General features: G+C 35.7%; 1 protein-coding gene and 1 pseudogene across 1 annotated transcript; both read right to left on the reverse strand.

The window, feature by feature from the left end:
- Positions 1 to 1,657: 1,657 nt before the first annotated feature.
- LOC126622641 (non-functional pseudokinase ZED1-like) lies at positions 1,658 to 2,322 on the reverse strand (annotated as a pseudogene).
- An 18,051-nt stretch (positions 2,323 to 20,373) lies between these two features.
- Positions 20,374 to 20,949, reverse strand: LOC126621040 (phytosulfokines-like). The gene is made up of 2 exons (XM_050289402.1): positions 20,767 to 20,949; positions 20,374 to 20,667 (listed from the first exon to the last, which is right to left on the reverse strand). Exons 1-2 carry the CDS (start codon positions 20,893 to 20,895, stop codon positions 20,536 to 20,538), a joined length of 261 nt encoding a protein of 86 aa, XP_050145359.1. The 5' UTR covers positions 20,896 to 20,949; the 3' UTR covers positions 20,374 to 20,535.
- Positions 20,950 to 21,991: the final 1,042 nt, after the last annotated feature.

The following is a 21,991-nucleotide window of genomic DNA, read 5'->3' on the forward strand; positions in this document are numbered from 1 at the left end:
GTAATCGAGGTCACAAAATCTTTACTGAAGCAGCAATTCAAGTTAAAGGACATGGGACAACTAAAATACTTCTTGGGGATCGAGGTAGCGAGGTCAAACAAAGGCATTACCATTTCACAAAGAAAATACACACTGGAGATTCTTGAAGATGTCGGATATCTTGAAGCTAAACCTACATCATGTCCTATGGAAGAAAACTTATCTCTCAACAAAGACGAAGGAGAGTGCATTCCAAATCCCTCCACATACTGACAACTTGTGGGTCGATTGATTTATTTAACCATTACACGACCTGATTTAGTATATCCAGTTCATATATTAAGTCGATTCATGGACAAGCCTCGGACACCGCACATGGAAGCAACGTACCATGTTCTACGCTATCTTAAACAAGCTCCAGGACAAGGCTTCTTTCTTCCTGCAAATAGCTCCATTCAATCGAAAGCTTTTTATGATGTAGATTGGGCTAGTTGCTCGAACACTCAACGTTTTTTCACCGGGTATTGCATATTCCTCGGGCACTCATTAGTCTCTTGGAAAACCAAGAAGCAAGCTACTGTATCCTGATCAAGCGTAAAAGCCGAATATAGATCCATGGCTACAACTTGTTGTGAAATCACTTCGCTGAGAGCCATCCTACGGGACTTAGGTATCTCACACCCACAACCTGCAATGCTATACTGTGATAGCCAGGCCGCACTCCACATTGCATCAAATCTTGTTTTCAATGAACGAACCAAGCACATTGAAATTGATTGCCATCTCATTCGAGAGAAAGTCCAAAATGGAACGGTCAAAACGGCTCATGTGTCGACTCAATGACAACCTGCTGACATATTCACCAAACCACTTGGTATCTCACAGTTTTCAACTTAGCAAGTTGGGAATCATAAATATACATTCCAAGTTGAGGGGGGAGTGTTAAGGAAACAAATGATGATTAACATATAATCAGGGATTGAGATATGCCGACTTTTATATGATCCCTTAACCTTTGTGTAATCCCTTAATTGTAGGAATGTAATTACTTGTATAAGCTCAATTCCTAGATCGGGAATTAATCCATCCAATGTATAAAATCCTTGTAACAGTTTGATGTTGAATACAACACTATTTTCACCTTTCTCTACATCATTCTTCCTGATTAATATTCAAAGCTTTTCGTCTCGTCAAGAATACAAGTAAAGCACACCAGTTTTTTCTGTAATGTAACCAGATTTCATGTAAGAAGAACCAAGGTTCCCAAATTTTATTCACCTTATCATCATCAACATGTGATTTCATAGGAGGAATTTTTATGGAGAGTGAGAAGTTACAGAGTTTGGGAACATAATCATGGTCTAAGAAAATACATGTGGGTTTTAAATCCCGATGAATGTAGTGGATTAAAGCTAGCTGGGCAAAACAAACTTTTCAATTTGAACGAGTTCTCTAACCACATCCCCCATACGTGGGCGGTCTTCAATTTTATCTCGAATGTATAACAATGCGAGGTCTAGAAAAGAATGCCACTGCAGTCGTATGACCTGATTTTCCCCCACCTCCTCAAGAATTTTCGGATCGCCAATCGCCTTGGTTTGATGACGATATTCAAGAACATATGGAATCAAATATTCTCTTCCTTTCACCTGACAAAATTTCACAGCTCGTCATTTGGTCAAGAATACGAGTAAAAGCACACCAAAGCTATAAACATAATTTTTTTTCTTTTGAAATTCGATTAGACAACCGGTAGTCAGGGTCACGGTACCCAGCTGTCCCTCTCATAGAATTTTTAATATCCCATTCCATCAGAGGAATGATTACGGAGAGTGAGAAGTTGTAGAGTTTGGGAACATAGTTATCGTCCAAGCAAATACATTTGGGTGACAGATTTTTATGAATGATGGGTCCGGGAAAGGTGATATGGAGATAACTACAAGAGAAAGCTGCTTTGCAGTACGCAATCTAATGTTCCATGGTAGTAAGATTTGATCTTCATTAGCACCTCCTAAACTTCCATCAGAGTTGAGAACTTTTGCTGCATATTCATGTACTCTCTGGTACAGGGAACTCTAAATAGCAGCCTAAGAGTTTCAAAAAATTCTCATGGTTGCTAGTCTGCATTAAAATGACAATGTCACGAACAGCCTGAGACCTAGCTCGATCCTCAATGGGCCAACGACCGATGAAGTACGTCACAATGATAATTGATCGGCCATCTATGTCACGCATGCCCAACTTGTCAAGCAAGTTGGAAAACACACTATTAGACACAGCCTTAGTAAGCACATCAACAAGTTGATCTTGAGATCCCACAAAGGGAAAATTAACAAATTCCATCATTCAATTTTTCCTTGATGAAATGACGATCAATCTCCACATGTTTTGTTCGATCATGTTGCTCTGGATTATGAGCAATCTCAATAGTAGCCATGTTATCACAATGGAGTTTCATAGCACCCTTGGGTTTACATCCAAGATCTCTCAACAATTTTTTCAACCACAACAACTCACATACACCATGAGACATACCACGAAACTCAGTTTCAGCACTTGACTTAGCCACCGCTTTTTGTTTCTTGCTTCTCCAAGTAACTAGATTACCACCCACAAAAGTAAAGTATCCAGATGTAGATCGCAGGTCTGTGATTGAACCTGCCCAATCTACATCTGTATACTCTTCTACATTCAAATGTCCATTCTTGGAGAAAATCAAGCATCTGCTATGAGCCATCTTCAAGTACCTCAAAATATGGATTATTGCATCCACTACTAGAAAATCATTTATTAGTGTCACTATGATAACCGACAAAAAACATATATTCCTGTCGGAAATTAAGCAAAATCCGACAGAAAATGGATGCAGTGGCGGATATACTAAGCGACATAATTGCCAACGTCAGGAAATTAATTTTTCGACAAAAAAATCTCTAAAACCGACAGAACTTGTGTTAGATATATGCGACAACAAATACAAAACTACCGTCAGATATTATCAATTAAGTGCATCAATAAATACAAAACTACTTGTCAGAAATTAATACTTAAAAAGCATAAAGTAAATAATAAAACTATTCCATTTCATCTTCTGTTAGGTCATCGTCGACATTGACAAAATCAGGGAACTGGGTAGGCAACGGTAATACTTCGTGAAAAGGAGTCTCTTCCACGCCAACCCTTGTATGCAAATTTTCATTGTCAAGTACACGATCATCCAAATCAGGTATGGCATAATCATCAAGTGCATCATTATCCTCCAATACGTCAAACAAATCTCTCGGCTGCGTTCAAACAACAACATGCCAATCTTTTTCAATTGTGTCATCCACATAAAATGCTTGTAATTCTTGTGAAGCTAATATGAAAGGATCCTCTTTAAATCCCAATCGATTGAAGTTTACTAAAGTAAATCCATATTGATCGGTCTTCATACTTCTTCGACTTTCACTATTAACCCATTCGCACTTAAACAACATCACAGCTCGACCCCTGTCTCCTGCTTCGGTAGGGCCACAATATCTAACCTTAAACATGTCTATGACTCTGCCATAACAATTCACTTGCCCAATTGCACCAGGGACATTTGCAGGTACAAAGACACCACAATTTTGATATGCTTATGGTCCACAGATTTTGTACGAAATATGAACCTATGAATAATGTGACTTTTATATTTCGTCACAATCCTACTAGGATAATTGGCTAGCCAACGCAAGTGTTCAGATATCAAGATGTCATTAGCATGACATCTTGGATTAATCTGTAATAAGCAAAAGGATAAAATTTGACACGACAAATATAAACACGTCATAATTAAAATGTTAAAAAAAAAGTAATAATGTGGCTGTTATATTAACTCACATGTTGCTTGAACCATTTTGGAAATTCCTTCTTACTTAGCTCCTTGATTTTTCGCACAGTCAACCTTACTCGACGATGTTGATTTTTCAAGAATTCCTTATGTTGCCTAGCCAATTAGGTCCAAATATGCTTAAATAATTTTTCAAAGTAAAGAAAATTGATAAAACATTAAGATGTATGACTAGATGTTCTTACCTTCTAAATGGGTTGACCTCATCACAATGATTTAGAATGTATCTGTGGCACTGATCAAGAACATTTAACTCAAGCTCCATATTTTCTTCTGAACCCATATAACATCATTTAGAGTCAAAAATTGATAACCCAACAGATACTCCACATCCAATACCATCTTCATTTCATCCTCTATGAGTGCGACGAGACTCGACATCTCTAAGATACATGAAACAAAAGGACAAGCACTCATCCACCAAATATGTTTTAGCAACAGAACCTTCAGGATGACCCTTATTACGAACATAGCGCTTTAGTGTTTGCAAATACCTATAATTATAATACAAAACACAAATTATTATAATTACTAATAAAAATTATCATTATAAATTAACAAATTTTATAAAGATTTGTTAATTACCGTTCAATTGGATACATCCATCTATATTGAACAGGCCCTGCAATAACTGCTTCATCTGCCAAGTGAACTGGGAGGTGCATCATTACATCAAAAAATGCAGGCGGGAATATCTTCTCCAATTGACATAATGTCAAGGCAATTCTTTAATTCAATTGCTTGAAACCTTCCTCGGACTCCTTCTTGCTACACAATTGTTTGAAAATTGCACTTAACTCTAATAATATCATAGTAACAGATTTAGGCAAAACCACACATATTGCAAGCGGGAGTAACTATTGCATTAAAACATGGCAATTGTGGTTTTTCAATCCATGTATTTTTTGTTCATTCACATGCACACATCACAAAAAATTTGATGAATATCCATCGGGAACCCGAATAAGAGACAACACTTCACAAAATGCAGTTTTTTCTTCTCTTTTCAACGTGAACAATGCTGGAGGTCGAAATATTCTATTTCCTTCTCTACGTGGATGTTGTCCATGTCTTATGTTCAAGATTTCAAGATCTGCACGTGCAACTAATCCACCCTTAGACTTTTTATCTATATCTAACAATGTTCCCACTATATTGTCACATATATTTTTTTTTTAATATGCATAACATCAAGATTGTATCTAATCAACAGATGCTTCCAATAAGGTAGTTCATAAAAAATAGATTTCTTCTTCCACTGACTCTTACTACTTGTACTGCTCTCAGTTCGTTTTCTGTGTTGCCTAACCGAAGCATCTTTCTTTGGTTTTCCAAAAGTAAATCTTAAAGTATAAAGTTCTTCAAGACATTGTAAACCAGTCCACTATTTGGTGCACTATGATGCTCTCGCCGACCATTAAAAGATGCGGTTTGCCTTCGAAACCTATGATCAACAGGAAGAATGAAGGAAAAATTTGTGAAAACAAGTTCATTTGAGCAACATCTATGCATGCTATTAACAATTAAAAGGCGAAATCATGCTTGTATGCACTCAAAAACAAAACTTAACCCATGAAATTCAAAGCCTAGTAGTTAGGTGAACCAAGACTCAACTAAAAAACAAAGTGAGTTGAGAAATCTTATACCTTTGTTGATTCCTCTTTGCATAAGCAAAGGCTAATCACCCAAGGAGAGGGCTTTCATTCCTTGCTTCTTAGCTTCATGGATTTCTTGGAGGGGGATGGTTGAAAGGATTCTCCAAGTTCCCAAAATAGAGAACCTCTAATTTTTCCACACCAAGGAGAGCATTGATGAGGAGATAAGTGACCTAGAGGAAGTAAGATTGCTAGCTAATTTCCTCTAGGGTGGCAGACCTCTAAGAGAGAAAAGAGAGCTTTGTGTTCTCATCTTTTCTCCAAAAGAAACCCTAATGAAGAAAAGGCTATAAAGTCACATTTATACCTACCTTCATTGAAGTGGCAAACTTTTAATAAGTTCAAAACCCACTCCATTATTATCATGGCCAGCCATTAAGGGTTTATTGGGCTTTCAAGCCCTTTGTGTTTTCAAGTTGTCATACAATTTGAGTTAATGGGCTTGACATTCAAATCCCATTAAGTCTTGCGGCCCAAAACTAACCAGAGGTCTTTAATGAACATATTCGTTTGATTAATTAACATATTAATTAATCCTAGCCATAAATATTAAACCATTTAATTATCCTTACTCATCTCCGTTGTTTTTTAAATCTCTACCTTACTCAGTGTACGATCCATTAGGTTCCTTTTAGCGAGGCAGTGGGCGTGTGAAATCCCGTTCCCGGATTTCATTGTTATAATCTACGTATTGTTATTATTGAAATTTTTTGTTATTTTCGGGAATTTATATTAATTTATTTGAATTTAGATTTTAATTAAACTAGTTACGAAGTTTGAAGTTTGGAAATTTATTTTTTAAAATCCGTAGATCTTTCGAGGTCACAATTTATATTTCTGAATAGAGCTCGATTTCACAACGCATAGGCGAAAGCCGTTTACGCGTTCGAATTATAACGATATAGTTACGGACGTTTGGAATTGTTTTGCTAAACTATAGGTTTTAAATTAATTAGAACTCCCATCATGTGGGAATGGTAACCAATCAAAGTTGGTTGTGGAGGGACCAATAAGAAAAGAAGGGGAAAAAAGGAGAGGAGGAGAAGCTGCCTGATGGCAGAGAGGGAAAGGAAGAAAGAAGAGGCTCGGCCAAGGGGAAAATGAGAGAGGAAGGTGACTGACGAATGGGGGATGAGAGGAAGGTAACTGACCAATGGGGGAGGAGAGAAGGGACAACAGGAGGGAAACGAGTGAGAGCGGGGATTCGGACCCCCATCGACCTAAATGGTTCCTCGGACCTGCGCGCGCCGACCCGGTTTTGGGCAGAAAATCCAACGAAATTCCAGCCAGATCCCGTCGATTTGAGCCGAGCTACCACCTAGAAACAACTCACCATTGTCCCACCTTCCTTTCTCATCCAAAAATAGAATTGATTGGGCTCGAAATTGGAATAACCGAAGTCGTCGGCTTTGAGGACACCCAGTAACAATTCATCGTTTTCTGTGATTTTTCTCGGCGATCTCCACCATCAAACAACTTCCATTGAGCTCAAGAACAATGCCCAATCATTGGTTGGAGCGTCGAAGTTGATTTGAGGACGAATCAAGGAACACCCAATTCTAGGGTTCTAGCGAATCAAGGCAGATTTCAAGCTGTTCTCGGCTGAATTGGACTTTGACCTAGGTATGAAAATTGCTCCCCTCACTAAGATCTACTTGTCTGTAAAATTTGAGAATTTTTAAAAATAGTTGAATTTTTCCAGCAAGTCGCGGCGGCCTGGCCAGTGGGCCGACAATGTCCTTTTAAGTTCAAATAGATGCCTTGATTTCATAATTGATATCCATATGAAGTGGTTTGATTGTTTGAACTTAGTTTCATTATGATACGTCACTTTATCAAAATTTGAATCGACAATCCAACCGTTGGATCGTCACCAAATTTTAATGCGTTACAGAACGTATTATTTGAGGATAGCTGGAATTGATGGATCGAGAATCTGATGTACGGATCTTCCTGAATTGGATTTCTAAGTTAGTAAAATTAATTGTTAACCGCCACCTAATCCTAGCAATTGGTGGAAATTCGACCGTCGAATTGTGATGAGATTTTAGTATGTTGTTCTTTGAGCATAATGTGGACCTTAGGAAGTTACAGATCTAGATTATGATGTGCGGATCTTCCGGATTGAATAACCTTTAGATTGTTGACCTTAATGGACCTACCTTATCGACGGTTGACGTCCTAGTCAATGTGCTCTACTCTAGAGTGTCGTTTATCTCTAGTTGGTTGTTGAGGCTTGATGGAGCTTAGTTGGCTCATCACGATGACATGTCGTTCCCAGTTGACGTGTATCTCGATATATGTATTAGTGACACCATATTGAGTTATACTTGTTTATTAAATGTGCTTTCTATTAAATTGTTATTCTTATTTTTAGCATCAATCTATGTTTATTAATTGTGATTCGACTGTAGCTTGGAAACGTTTATGAAATGTGATTAGATATGTATGATTGTTTTTATGACGATGTGAACCCATAATCTTATGAAAAGTATTATGTAGAACTCTTATGCTTGTATGATAAGATAGTGGTCATGAGAAGTTGATAGTGCAAGTGATTACGATGTAAATCATAGCAGATGAGATAAGGGTAAGTGGTTTGTGTGTTGATCTAACAACACAATGTAGTAGTGGTACATGGATAGTCCTGCTTGGTTAATCCGCGTTGGGGGACCATACTATTTTTGGATCGCGCTTGGTTAATCCGCATTGGGCGATCCTTGTGAAAATAAATTAGATTTGCCATGTTGTTACTCATAATCCAAGTAGGGAATTATATAGAGTTCTTTAATTATATATGAGAAATGATATGTTATCGTATGGATTGATTAACGTAGTTAAATGATAAGATCATGCATCCTTGATTCATGAATGGATTAATTAACGGGATTGTGGAATGATGCTGGATATGATTGTTATTATTATGATTATTTTAGTGATCAATGTGGCTTGAGAATAATATTGTGCTTCGTTGGTTATTGGATAGGTTACATGCTGTGGATGGAGGTATCATGTTGAAAACATAGTGATTTATATGATGGATGGAATGGAAACCTTGAATGTCATGTGGGTTTATTATGTAGCCATGAACCTAGTAATTTTATGCTTGTTAAATTTTAACAATTGGTTGAGAAATGCTATGCTTTTTTATTTGACGTACTGTGATAAAAGTTGGTGTGTAGTGAATGGCGAACTATGAATGGCTTGATCCCTATTTTAACAATACTTTTGACCACATTGTTTGGTTTGATAGTTTATTCATGTCTACTATCCAATGTGATTCTTTTACTTATATGATTACCTTGAATGTGATTTGGAACAACTTCCTAAATCTCATTCATACTTTGGCTAGAGATTCTTAATTATATCATAAAGTATTCTCCCTCAAACGGTTTGAAGGTTAGAGATCCCTTGTTGCGCATTCACTTGTCTCCATGGCTAAGTGGCTTAACCCCAACTATGCCGTTGACACCCACTGATGGAGTGACTTTGACATAGTCAAAGATCAAGGACCTAACCACAAGACAACTATGATGCCTCAGGTCAAATGACTACTTTGCATTATCCCAACCATGAGTTCTCATGTGACATGATTATGAGAACTCCTTGTTGATCGTGTTCAGTGGACTCATTCTCTATTGAGCACCTACATGCTTGTCTTGGTGTCAGTCACACCAATGGCTCGAGACTAGTTACTCTCCCTAAGAGAAGACATAGCACGTACTGATCTTAACGGACAATCAATGGCCAATTGGCAATTCTATGATCAGGAACGTTTAGGATATGTATACGAAAGAGAATGGTCTCATGAATCTAACTTCTTTAGATCACATTCTCTCAATTACATGTTCATTGGACTTATTGTTTAAGCATATAACATTTATATGAGACGGCTTCAAACAATAATCTTTGCCATTTTTATTAAACTAGATTAGTTTAACATGTGAAATATCCGTAAAGTATCATCATATGATTGGTTTTAGGGCACATTTCCAACAAAGAAAGCGTCGATGCCCCAAATAGAAAATCTTACGACTCGCCAGCAAGTAAATAGATTCTTTATCATGCATGCAATGTGGACATGCTTTATATCCATGTGTACTCCATCCTGATAACATTCCATAAGCTGGAAAATCACTTATAGTCCATAAGATGGCAGCCTTCATCATAAAATTTTGGTTGGAATACGCGTCATAAGTAGGAGTGCCCACCTCCCATAACTCATTCAACTCATCAATCAATGGACGCATATACACATCAATCTCTTTATTGGGACTGCGCAGTCCTAGTATTAACAGAGGCAACAACAAATTCGGTTGCTTTATACACATCTAGGGCGGTAAATTGTAAACTAAAAGCACCACAGGCCATGTGCTATGGGCTTGCCTCATTTTTCCAAAAGGATTAAATCCATCACTGGCCAACTCTAATCGGACATTTCGAATTTCTGATCCAAACTTCGGATATAAATTATCTAAATGCTTCCATGCTGGAAAATCTGAAGGGTGTCTCATAAACTCATCCTTAGCACATTCAATTGCATGCCACCTTATATGTTCAGCCGTATGCTTCGACATATACAACCGCTGCAATCGTGGTTTTAAAGGAAAATACCACATAACCTTAGCTGCGATTTTTTTTTCTAGAGCCATCCTCTTCATTGACATTTTTATATCTTGATTCACCACAAACTGAGCATGCGGTCAACTCTGCAGTGTCTTTCAAATAGATCATGCAATTATTGGGATACGCATCAATCTTCACATACATCAGACCCAAGTCATTTATAAGTTTTTTTGCCTTATAACAAGATTCAGGCAAACAATCTCCACCAAGCAACATTTTTTTAATTAACTCGAGTAATGTGGTGAAGATCCCATCCGACATTCTTGCTAAACACTTGATCTAATACAATCTTACAAACGCCTCCAATTTTTTAAATTCCTTACAACCTGACACAAATCTTGATCTGCCTCTTCAAGCAACTTAAAAAAAGTCTTGACCTTTTCTGGACGCCCTTCACCAAAAAGGGGTTCAGTAGATGGCCCAATACCTTCTTCTGTTAATGGTTGGACAAATACATCATTAAGAACATCATGAATACCAGTCAACCAATCTCTTATTTCAGTAGATGGCCTAAAACCTTCTTCTCCAATCCCCATATTTTGCTCTCCAATGAAAGGTTCCCCATGATTTCGCCACGAACCATTTTTGTAATCTTAATTTATCCATATCATACAACACAAGATGTTCGACCATAGTTTTTCTAACAAAAGTATATCAATTACAACATCTTTTGCAAGGACATCTAAACTTATCGGGGCTAGCACGATTCGCAACTGCTTGATCCAAAAACAAATTAATTCCATCTGTATACGCTTCCAAATTTCGCAATATTGTCAACCAACTCTTTTTCATGTTTTACCACTGTACAAGAGCAAATATTACGTTGAAACTAAGATGCCTACAATCTTTCAATCCCTATCATGTAGGCATAACTATTAGAAATTTCAATCCCTATCTTTCAACCTTGAACTATCACAATTGCAATTTAATTTCCAACACATATCACAGTAAAACAAATTAAACAAACAATAAAAGGTTAACAAAAATATGTTTATCTACACACTTGATTATTTATTAAATTTAAGTTTTGTATATCCTCATAGCAATTAGGTGAAATATTTAGTTAATTAACATAATATATACCTATATTACTAAATATTACCAATTTATGGTATATTAAATATTGTCAATTTAACATAAATATTTACAAATAATATTTATCTCAATTTCTTCATAACAATTTAAGTAAATAAAATAAACTAATGGAACACAAATATTCCTAATTTATCTTACTAATTGAATTAAAATCTCTAAATAAATAATATTGTGTGTTAAACAACCAATTTAAACATCAAGAAGTTCAGTAATAAAACTTGAACTATTGAAGAATTCTGTCGTCGATCTACTCTTTACATAATCAACCAACTAAATAAAGCTCCTGCAAAATCCAATCAGAAAATAAAAATAAGCTACGAAGTGCTTGATGAAAAAAGAAATAGAAGATGAAAGCAAAAGAAATGAAAAACTTATTGTGAGATGAAGAGAACAAAAAGATTGAAGATGAAGAGAAGAAAATGATTGAAGATTGAGGATTGAAGATGAAGAAGAGAAATAATCTGAATGAACAACAAACTGAAAAACTTTTGGGGTAACAATAATAAAATAGTCAATTTCTGTCGGTTATAACCGCCAGAATACTAAAATAATAAAATAGTCAATTTATGTCCGTTATAACCACCACCATTAACTTCAAAAAGGCCAGAATATATAAAAAATATTTTTAAAAAAGAATTCACAAATACTGGCGGTTATAATAATTTTATGTCGGTTTAATCCAACAGTAATTATTCGCCAGGAAATCCTGTCAGTTATATCCGACATAAATTCACTTTTATCAAGCACTAACTAAATGATGTGTCGGATATCTTTTATCCAACATAATGGCTTATTAACTGCCACCATCATCCGACACTTAAAGCTAATATTGTAGTAGTGATCCATATGAGCTTCACTAGGTGAGTGCATAAACTGACTTACCACACTAACTGCATAAGCAATGTCAAGGCGAGTGTGAGACAAATAAATTAATCTCCTCACAATACCGTTCCTTATGATTAGGAACTTGATCCGAAAATAACCACAAACGATGATTCTCTTAATCGAAGTATCAACAGGTTTACAATCCCAAGTGGAATTCTTTTCCAAAACTTTCATCTCAACATTCATGGCATTAACCCACTTAGGGTGAAGACAAAATATCCTGCAATTTTGTTGGAACTAATACACTAGATAGCCGACATATGTAAGATGCATATGGTTTGGACAAAGATGAGTAGACACATAATTGTTGATAAGATACTTGGCTTTGGCCTACATATTAGGCTCATATTGTACTTTAGGTTTTCCACGATTAACTCAAGGCAACTGATAAGTAGAAGAATCATCATAATTTACCTCATGTGTCACCATCTTGTACCAAACCATTAGAAGAATCATCACTGGACGAACAATCAACATCAACTTGTTAGTCATACTAGCAACAGGCAACTTGTTATCAAAAGGCAATTCGTAAGACATACCAACAACATGCAACTCTTTAGGCACATCCGACTAGTCGTTAGTAGAAATAGTCTCTGGAGTGACAATTGACGATCGCCATCTATAGCCGACTGGTCAGTATCACGCAACATAACAGGTTCCATCCCCAACTCTGCCTACAACACATCATCCATACCATTTATTCGAATATGCACTTCACTACCCCTCTTCCCCTGAAGTGGGGAGTCGGAAGAGGGCTTCACAAAATACAGAACTTCCTCGTGAAAGGTGACATCCATGGTAATATTTGTTTTCTAAGTCGAATGATGATAACACTTATAGCTTTTCTGATTGTTAGCATATCCAATAAATACACATAGGAGAGCACATGCATCAAGTTGACTCCACTGATGAGAGTAGACATGCACAAAAGCCACACACTCAAACACCTTTGGAGGAAGTTTGGATACAAAAACAGGAGAAACATGTTTTTGTAGCACATCAAACGGTGTCTGAAAATCAAGAACCCTACTTGGAACACGACTTATCAAATACAACCAAAACAGCCTGACCCCACAAATGATGAGGAACATATTTAACCAACATCAAGGAGCGAGCAACCTCCATTATTTGACGATTCTTCCGTTTAGACCCACAATTTTGTTAGGGTGTAAACGGAGTAGTCGTCTGGTGAATAATACCATGATCACGAAAGAAAGCATGCCAAAGTATGATTCACATATTCTTCTTCATTATCAGACATGAAGACCTTAACTTTGGCCTAAAACTGAGTAGACACCATTGTAGTAAATTCTTGAAGAAGTAAAGGGACATCACTCTTATTCTTCATCAAGAACACCTAAGTTAATGGAGTACAGTCATCAATAAAAGTAACAAACCAACAAATCCAACGAAATCCATTAGAAATAACCTTCACCGGACCCCATATATCAGAATGTATCAAATCAAATGGCAAAGTAGCTTTAGAATCACTTATGGGAAATGAAGCATGATGACTCTTAGTCATGACACATGTTTCACACTTGAACTATGAATCACCACAAGTGCAAAACAAAAAAGGAAATAGATGCTTCATATAATTGAATGATGGATGTCCCAAACGTCGATGCCACAACCAAATTTGATGTTTGTCATCCACTTTAGCACTTAGAACTTGATTATTATTTGAACCTGAAGCAATAGGATCCTCCATAGTCAAGATGTACAAACCCCCTTTACCATGACCAATTATCTTCTGAGTTTGAATGTCTTGAAAATAACAATACATGGGGTAGAAGTAAGTGGAACAATATAAGGTATCAAGTAGTTTTCCTACCGACAAAAAATTGCACTTAACATCAAGAATAAGTAAAGTATGGACCAGTGATAAGGTTGGAGTGAGAGAGATAGTGCATTCACCCTTCACAGGGGAAGATGCTCCATTTGCACTAGTAATATACGGATCACGAACAAAGTCACGTAACTCATCAAACACTCTAGGGTCACTAGTCACATTATCAGTGGCCCTAGTATCAATTATCCATATATTTGTTCCACCAAGATGCATAACAACACTATGATTGTATTGAGTCATTTAGCTAAAACACAAACAATAAAAGCACAAAAGATACGCAGAGGAATTAAGACAATTTACCAAAACGTTGTAGCAGAATAACTATTTCAGGACTGCAGCAATGCACTATTCACGACACTGTAGCAATGTACTGTAGCATGGCACCATTCTTGGATTGTAGCACGATATTGTTCACCTTTTTTTTTTTTTTTTTTGGTACGATACTAAGAAAAGTGAGCACAAAATTAAGCACACAGGTCACTAAGAGCGAACTGCTTTGATACCAAGTTGAATTAAACATGGTAAAATACCAAAAATATATATGACAATATTTAAGAATTTCTTGTATATTCATTAATCTCCGAAGTGTAGTATATATAGGAGTTACAATTGATATTATATATGCACTTCGTCAAGGTGGGACAACATACTACTATTTACACTTTAACTAATATATAAATATATAACTCGCAACAGTTCCAGCTTTGAGTCCTAACCTTGAGGACAAGGTTGATTTAGAAGGAGAGGGTAATGATAGGATTGTGATTATCTCAATCATAGCTTGAGAGAACAGTAAGCATTTAATTAAGGGGTTTTGGAAGTATAGTCCTTGCAAAAGATTAGAATTTAAAAAATTGTGTACTCAATTTAATCCCTTAGTGTTCTTTTATTAAAATTTATATTCTATATTTGTTAGCTAGTTGCAGGTTTGAACAAGGAGCTCAGCTCTCTCTCTAGTCTTCCTCTCCACACTTACATACACTATTCCATTGTTGCTAGCTACCTGTAGGTCTGAGCAAGGATCTGAGAATTCGATCCTAACACAAAATCGGCATGACCGACAGCTTCAGCTACCGAAACAAAGCAAACCCCTTAAGCCCCTCCTCCCCATTCATCTCCTTTAAGTCCATCGGCTTCCTCATCTCCCCAACCACCTTCACATCAACCACCCCATCATCCCCTTTTTCTAAATACCATTCCCGCTCGATGGTGAAGACGCGGATTACGCGGCAGGCCTTAGGGCCCGAGTGGTAGAAGCAGCAGAGGTCGCTGACCTTCATGGACTTGAGAAGCCAGTATTGTTTCTCTGCAGCCATCGAATGGGATTGGGATTTTCTTGCCTTCTTTGTTCCTGATTTCCTATTGGAATTTAAAAGGTTTTGTGTGGTGGGTTTTTGGTGTTCTGGCGAGGAAGATATGTGTTTTGGTGCCAAGGGATAGTTGTATGCTAGAAGAAAATATGTGGCTTGCCATGTGTCATCTCAAGAATCTCAACGCTGATAAGCTGTTTAAGTACACGAAAGTTCTACAATGTTCCAGAATATATAATTTTTTGAATTTTTGAATTTTTAGATAAGAACTGTTATAAGCACTCCAAAAATATCATTATATATTCTTCACAAATGTATTTTTCTATCTAATTAAAGAAAGTTTTGAAATGCAAAATGAGATTTCAAGAGTACCAATAACAATTGCCTCTTTGTATCTTTGATTTAGAATTCAACAGTTAAAAACTCTATTCTATTGAGTACCTCGTAAGTATCTGAAGTGCATTACGATTGCAAGTTGTGATTGTTGGAGTTTGGTGGTTGAGATTAGAGGCCACATTTGAGTCCCACATCAGCTAAAGGAAGAGCCAATGTAGTGCTTTATAAGTAATGGTAGACACACATATTGTTGAGGCTTTTTGGTAAAACCTTATACCTGTTTCTCTCGGGTGGCTAAAGTATTAACAATTGAATTAGTTTACAAAAGATTTGGGTTTTATACTCCTAAACACCCACAACTTGCATACTTAGAAGCCCAATAGATATGTGTTATAGAAGCCCAATAGACCTGTGTAATAGAAGCCCAACAGACATGTGTAATATGAGAAATAATTTGTGCACTATTTTTGCTCCTAAACACCCTTGTTTATTATCATTCCTTGAACTCTTGCTTATTTTCGTTCTTTAATTCTCCTTGAATTTATTGGATACAAAATTTAAAAGGGTAATGCTAGGAAGATTAAATTTATAGACTAAATGATTTGTCACTAATAGAAATGAGCACGTTTATCAATGCTAAAGTAATAATTCAATTAATCATCAACTTCCACATCTTTTTGTTTCTAAAATTTTGTTTACAAATTTAATCTCCCTAACATTAGCCAATTTAAAAATAGAAAGTACGTTAAAATAGAAAAGAGTGCAATTTAAAAATAGAAAGTACGTTAAAGTAGAAAAGAGTGCAGAAATCAATTTTTATGCGATAAATATTCTGTACACCTCAACTTTGAACAAATTTTGTGAAACGTTTCATATTAAAGATAATTAATACTGTGATAAGACCCCAACCACCATCGATGAACAGTAGTTGGCGTTGTACATTCCTTTTATATTTTTACTTGTTATAACACAGGAACTTCACAAACAACCATCCATTCAATCAATTGTTCAAATTGATGGTCCGAGCATATTTCTGCTATATAGTCAAAGAGTTTGTTTTCCAATTGTTCATTTCATCTCAACATGCAAACAAAGAACAAATCTGACTTTCAAAAGAATGAGTTCTGACTCTATGAAGAGAATTAACCCCAAGAAAATTAACTTCTTTGGTTGCAAAAGATACCAAACCAGCAAGGCAGCAAATTGTTCAGTAACACCACTAAAATTGGAATTCTTAAATGTGAGAACCAAAATCACAGAGAAAACAAAGTAATAATTTTTCAAAAAAAAAAAAGAATTGAAGCAATAGAGGTAGTGAGTAACATCCCCAAATCAGTTGAATCACCAATCAAATTTGATTTCAGTTGGACCTCGGAATTTTGAACCACCATCGTATTTCATTCCCTACCAAGATAAAGATTTAGCTTCCCAGATCACACTTATTTTGGAGAGCCCAGTTGCTCAAATTAATTAACATTTCAAAATTAATGAAGAAAAATATGTTATATAAATCATATTCGATAAACCTGATCAAACATAATCAAGTTTAAATAACAACTCGGACACCAAAAAATCAAACTTGTTGGGCTCACCTTTTGGGTTGGGCTTTTCTTTTGGAGGTCCTAATGTTGCTTTGTGCTTTGTGTGTTTTTGGGCCCCACTCTTGTATGTATTGTGTGTTGGTAATAAAATGTTACCAATTGACCAAAAAAAGAAAAAATGCAACAGCCTCAGTGATCATTTTATGTTAGGGCAAATTAGCGGTTTTGATTAAAATTTTGTGAAGTGCCTGCAATGGATTAAGAGTATAGAATAAGTCTCAAGTTCAAAACTCCTTCGTTTTGAAAAGAAATATGGGGCATATTTGCTAGACTGTGACGTGACATAATATTTGTTTGAAGCCCGAATTAAATTGTGTACCTAGCTATAGCGCTAGCACATCGTTGCGATGCTGCCAAATCAACTACTGATGATTTAAGCACAACTACACAAGTGTGTCCGCCGGTTGCAGTAGGCAGTTGAACGTTGATTATTAAATGCTAGAATTCTCTAAATAATGATATCACAGAAACTGCTATTTAATTTCATTGACCCAAACCCCATATATAAATAATGGAAAATTGCTAGCAGAATTTTGTAACGTTAGCTTGTAACTAAATAAGATTTAGAAGTATGGGCGGTATGTTAAGTTGGTGAAAAATTTATTATAGCTTTATATTAAGGTCAAATTAAACACGTCTTAATCCTTCAGGTTATCAAAACACACCCGACACGACTCTAAATATGTGGGTGGCAAATCAACCTTCAAAGATATATAGCTAGCATAGCCATGCATATAACATATATGGTTGACCATTAATTAATATTGGTGACAACAGATCACACGTAGGTATCCTCTCATGCTTTGATTTGTTGCAAGAATTGAATAGAGGAGATCTCTAGAAATGTAATGGCTCACGTTGCTGCAGCCATGTATACCACAAAACTAGGTTATCCAATTCTGATCACATATTTCACATGCATGCATGGATATTTTTGTATACGTAACACTCAACGCAGTAATACCTTTAGTATTTTCAACCAGATTATTGGGGTAGGGCATGCATGGATATATGACTCTTGATAGTGATCAATCGAGTTTATGGGGGGCATTGGATCACATCCTAGCTAATACTGAGGGCATGCATTTATATCATAGCCTCTAAAGGTCAAATGAGACGTACGTATACTTGATATATGTAAGCTAGTAAAGTAAAAAACCGACCATATCGTGTGTGGTTCAAATTTTGGCATTAAGATGAGAGCGATTAGAGTTATGCGTTGGAATAAGGTCAGTTTAAAATATACAAACCTACGGTTTGCTTTGAAGATTTATTTATAAGGGAGAACGAAAGCAAAATGTTTTAAAATGCTTAGATTTATTAACGCATAATGATTGTGAGAAATACGAAAATGATTATGACCATGAGAACGGAGAGAGGAGTTGAAGCTGTGGATACAAATATGCTTTTAGAAACTAAAGTTCATGAAATATCAACAATATCATTCTTTAGAAATCGAATTTGGATGATAGCAGTGTATACAAATATGCTTTTAGAAATCACTGCTAGAAAGCACATATGCAATAATGATAGAAATTGTGACAATTTCAATCCTCAAGTCGGTCCAAGATGTACATAAAGGAAGAACTTTTACAAAGTTTGGTTGACTCGGAAAAGAAGGGATTCCCAGCAAAAGAACAGTCTTATCTCGTGTGCTTTTGTATCAACTAATGGAGAAAAGATTTGTCTATCCTGGTTGTATGCAACAGCTGAGTCTTTTCTCTCGTGTAAGTGGAGATAACACAGATTCAAATCATTCAATCATCACATACAATAGACCGATACATCTCAGATTTTATTTGATGTTAGGGCTAGATTAGCCGTTATATTGTCATACAATGTTATTAATTTACTTAAAATATAACACGTGTACGTATACTTTATCTAAATTCATATATTAATCATACACAGATTAATGTTATACATGTAACAATATTATCGTCACAGACAAGAATTATTCCGCCAAATGATATCTATTACTATGAAATTCACTTGGTAAAACTTTTTTTTTTCTTTGTTTTTTTCTGGCTGGATAATATCAGTCATGATAAGATGGTCAGCACAATGTCCTTGTAGCATTCCACTATTGTAGTATGCACGCTTGTCACTCCTCTATACAACCTCATCATGTTTGATCTTGTCTTTATGTCATCGGATCAAGATACAATTAAAATACAAAATTGTGCTTAATCATTCGTGCTACAAGCTAGCAATCTCATGATCTAGATCGATTACTTGTCGACAATATGATATATGTCTCCAAATTATTAGGATTAAGGTGCACTCCTTATTATATATATGTCCAGTACATATTGTTAAAGTTTTTGTTTAATTAAGTAACAACTTTATTGTCTCCATCTCTAAATGTATTTTTTTATATAATTAACAATATGTTTATATTAAGAGTGTGAATGAATAAATTAATATTGAACTCGCTATTTACAAAATTTGAAATAAAAACTTTCACTTACAAGTAAAGATAAATATCACTAGATTGGAATACTAAAGGAATCCAAATGTATAAAGTTACATGTAACATTTATAGATCAAACCTCCATCTCTGGTAAAGGTAATTTGGTAACATCTTAATTTGTGATGACTCGAGTCAATGTAGTTCAAATAGTTTCATTATTAGTTTTAACCCTGAATATGTAATTAATTATTAGTTAAGATTTACTCATATAGGAGAATTGTAAAGACTTTTACACTTTTTTTTTTTTGAACAAACGATATTATTTACATTAAAAGAGAGATGGTGGGCTTAGCCTCTCACAATGACCTAGCAATAATATGATTAAAATTCGTCTTAGGCAAGAATCGAACCTAAGACCTCTCACTTACAAAAGAAGAAGAATACCACTTGACCGTGACACTAAGTGGTGACTATATACTGTTTGGATAAGGGAAATAAACATGGAATTTTGACAAAAATTAGAATTTATAAATTGACATGCGCCAATTCCCTTGTTTGGATTTATAAACATAGAAATTTAGAATTTCCATGTGGAAAAAAAACTTGCGTTTGAGACCTCTAATTCTTAAGTTTAAATTTCATGTAAATATGTGTCATTTACAATTTGAGAGTTTAAAAATAATAAATTTTGTATTCAAATTCAATTGTTCTTTTAAGTTAACCAAACAAAAAAAATTGGGAAAGAAATGAACCGAAAATTGAAGAACTACTCCACAACTCTATATATCATTTATACACCGGCTAGTACACAGAAAAATTCCTAAAATAGATTGGTAAATTAAGTATAGAAATATCAACTAAATCAATTAAGAATACATGATGCATAATTGCATATGAAGAAAAATTAATTTATGGATTGTGCTTCTGTGTATAGATGTAATCAATGTGAGCCGCAAGAGTTCTTCTCATCAGGCACTCATCTTCTCCAACTCCATCACAACTTTCCTCCACCATGGCTTTTTCTACCTCAACATCCTTCAACTACATTAATAAAACACAAATTAGCAAATTTTACCACAAGGTTAGCTAGTTTATAATCTGATTTTGGAAGAAATAACTTATAATTAGTGAAATAATTACCTCAGGTTGAACTTTCACTGCACTGACATCAGAAGAAGAAGAAGAAAGCAACGGCCGCGCCGTCATGCCGGATAATGCAAGGAAGAGGAGGAGGGCAACCACACAGAGGCTGGTGAGCTTGGACGACATGTTTGATTAAAACGATGAGATGTGAGCTAGCTAGCTGTATTAGATTGTAAGCAGAGACTGTATGGAGGACTATATATAGAAGTTGAAGAACAGGAGAAGGGCATATGTGGAATTTTGAAAATGAATCGGATGACTCGTTTCTGCCTACTACTAGCCGTTGACCATTTCTAGAAGGCTAGCTAGCCGCAATTGTATTTAAGTAATGTTAGGACAATGCTTCCGCAACGGCATTTCGAAGGACTTGGATTCTCTGCCCTCTCATTTCGGTGTCCTCTTCGTGCTCTTCTGTTTGTGTGGTCACGGTTAAGCCACGTCAATATTTTATATTACTATTTTTTTTTTGTCTTATTATTTTTATAAAAAACAATATAAAATGTTAGCATGGATTAACCGTGACCACACAAAACAGGAGGGCACGGGGAGGGTACCGAAATGGGAGGGCAGAGAATCTAAGTCCCCCTCCCCGTGTCCTTCTGTTTTGTGTGGTCACGGTTAATCCATGCTAACATTTTATATTGTTTTTTATAAAAATAATAAGACAAAAAAAAATAGTAATATAAAATATTGACGTGGCTTAACCGTGACCACACAAACAGGAGGGCACGAGGAGGGCACCGAATTGGGAGGGCAGAGAATCCAAGTCCACGGGGAGGGTACCGAAATGGGAGGGCAGAGAATCCAAGTCCCATTTGGAATGGGGATGTCATAATGCCATTTGACTTGGCAGATTTCTTTAAAAAAAACAATATTATTTACACTCAGGGGTAGTAGGAGAGTGAGTTAAGCTTCATAATGAACTAAAAATAATGTGGTTCAAATTCGTTTTGTGATAATCGAACCTAAGGCCTCTCTTATAAGTGAAGATTATTACTAGATTGTAGTACTAAATGACATAAAAAAAATATTTTGCTCATTTGATATTTTAACTAAATCACCCTTTTTTTATACTAGAGAGAGTATGACGAAGGAAATCTACTATTTTGGATACACGAATAAATATTCTTAACCATTTTAACCACAAATTCCTTCAAACTGTATAAAACTTAACATTTAACGATAAAGTATCCATTTGCACAACCAAAAACCTCCTAAACCA

The sequence above is a fragment of the Malus sylvestris genome, chromosome 5 (assembly GCF_916048215.2).
Source record: "Malus sylvestris chromosome 5, drMalSylv7.2, whole genome shotgun sequence".
In the NCBI taxonomy this organism is placed as follows: Eukaryota; Viridiplantae; Streptophyta; class Magnoliopsida; order Rosales; family Rosaceae; genus Malus; species Malus sylvestris.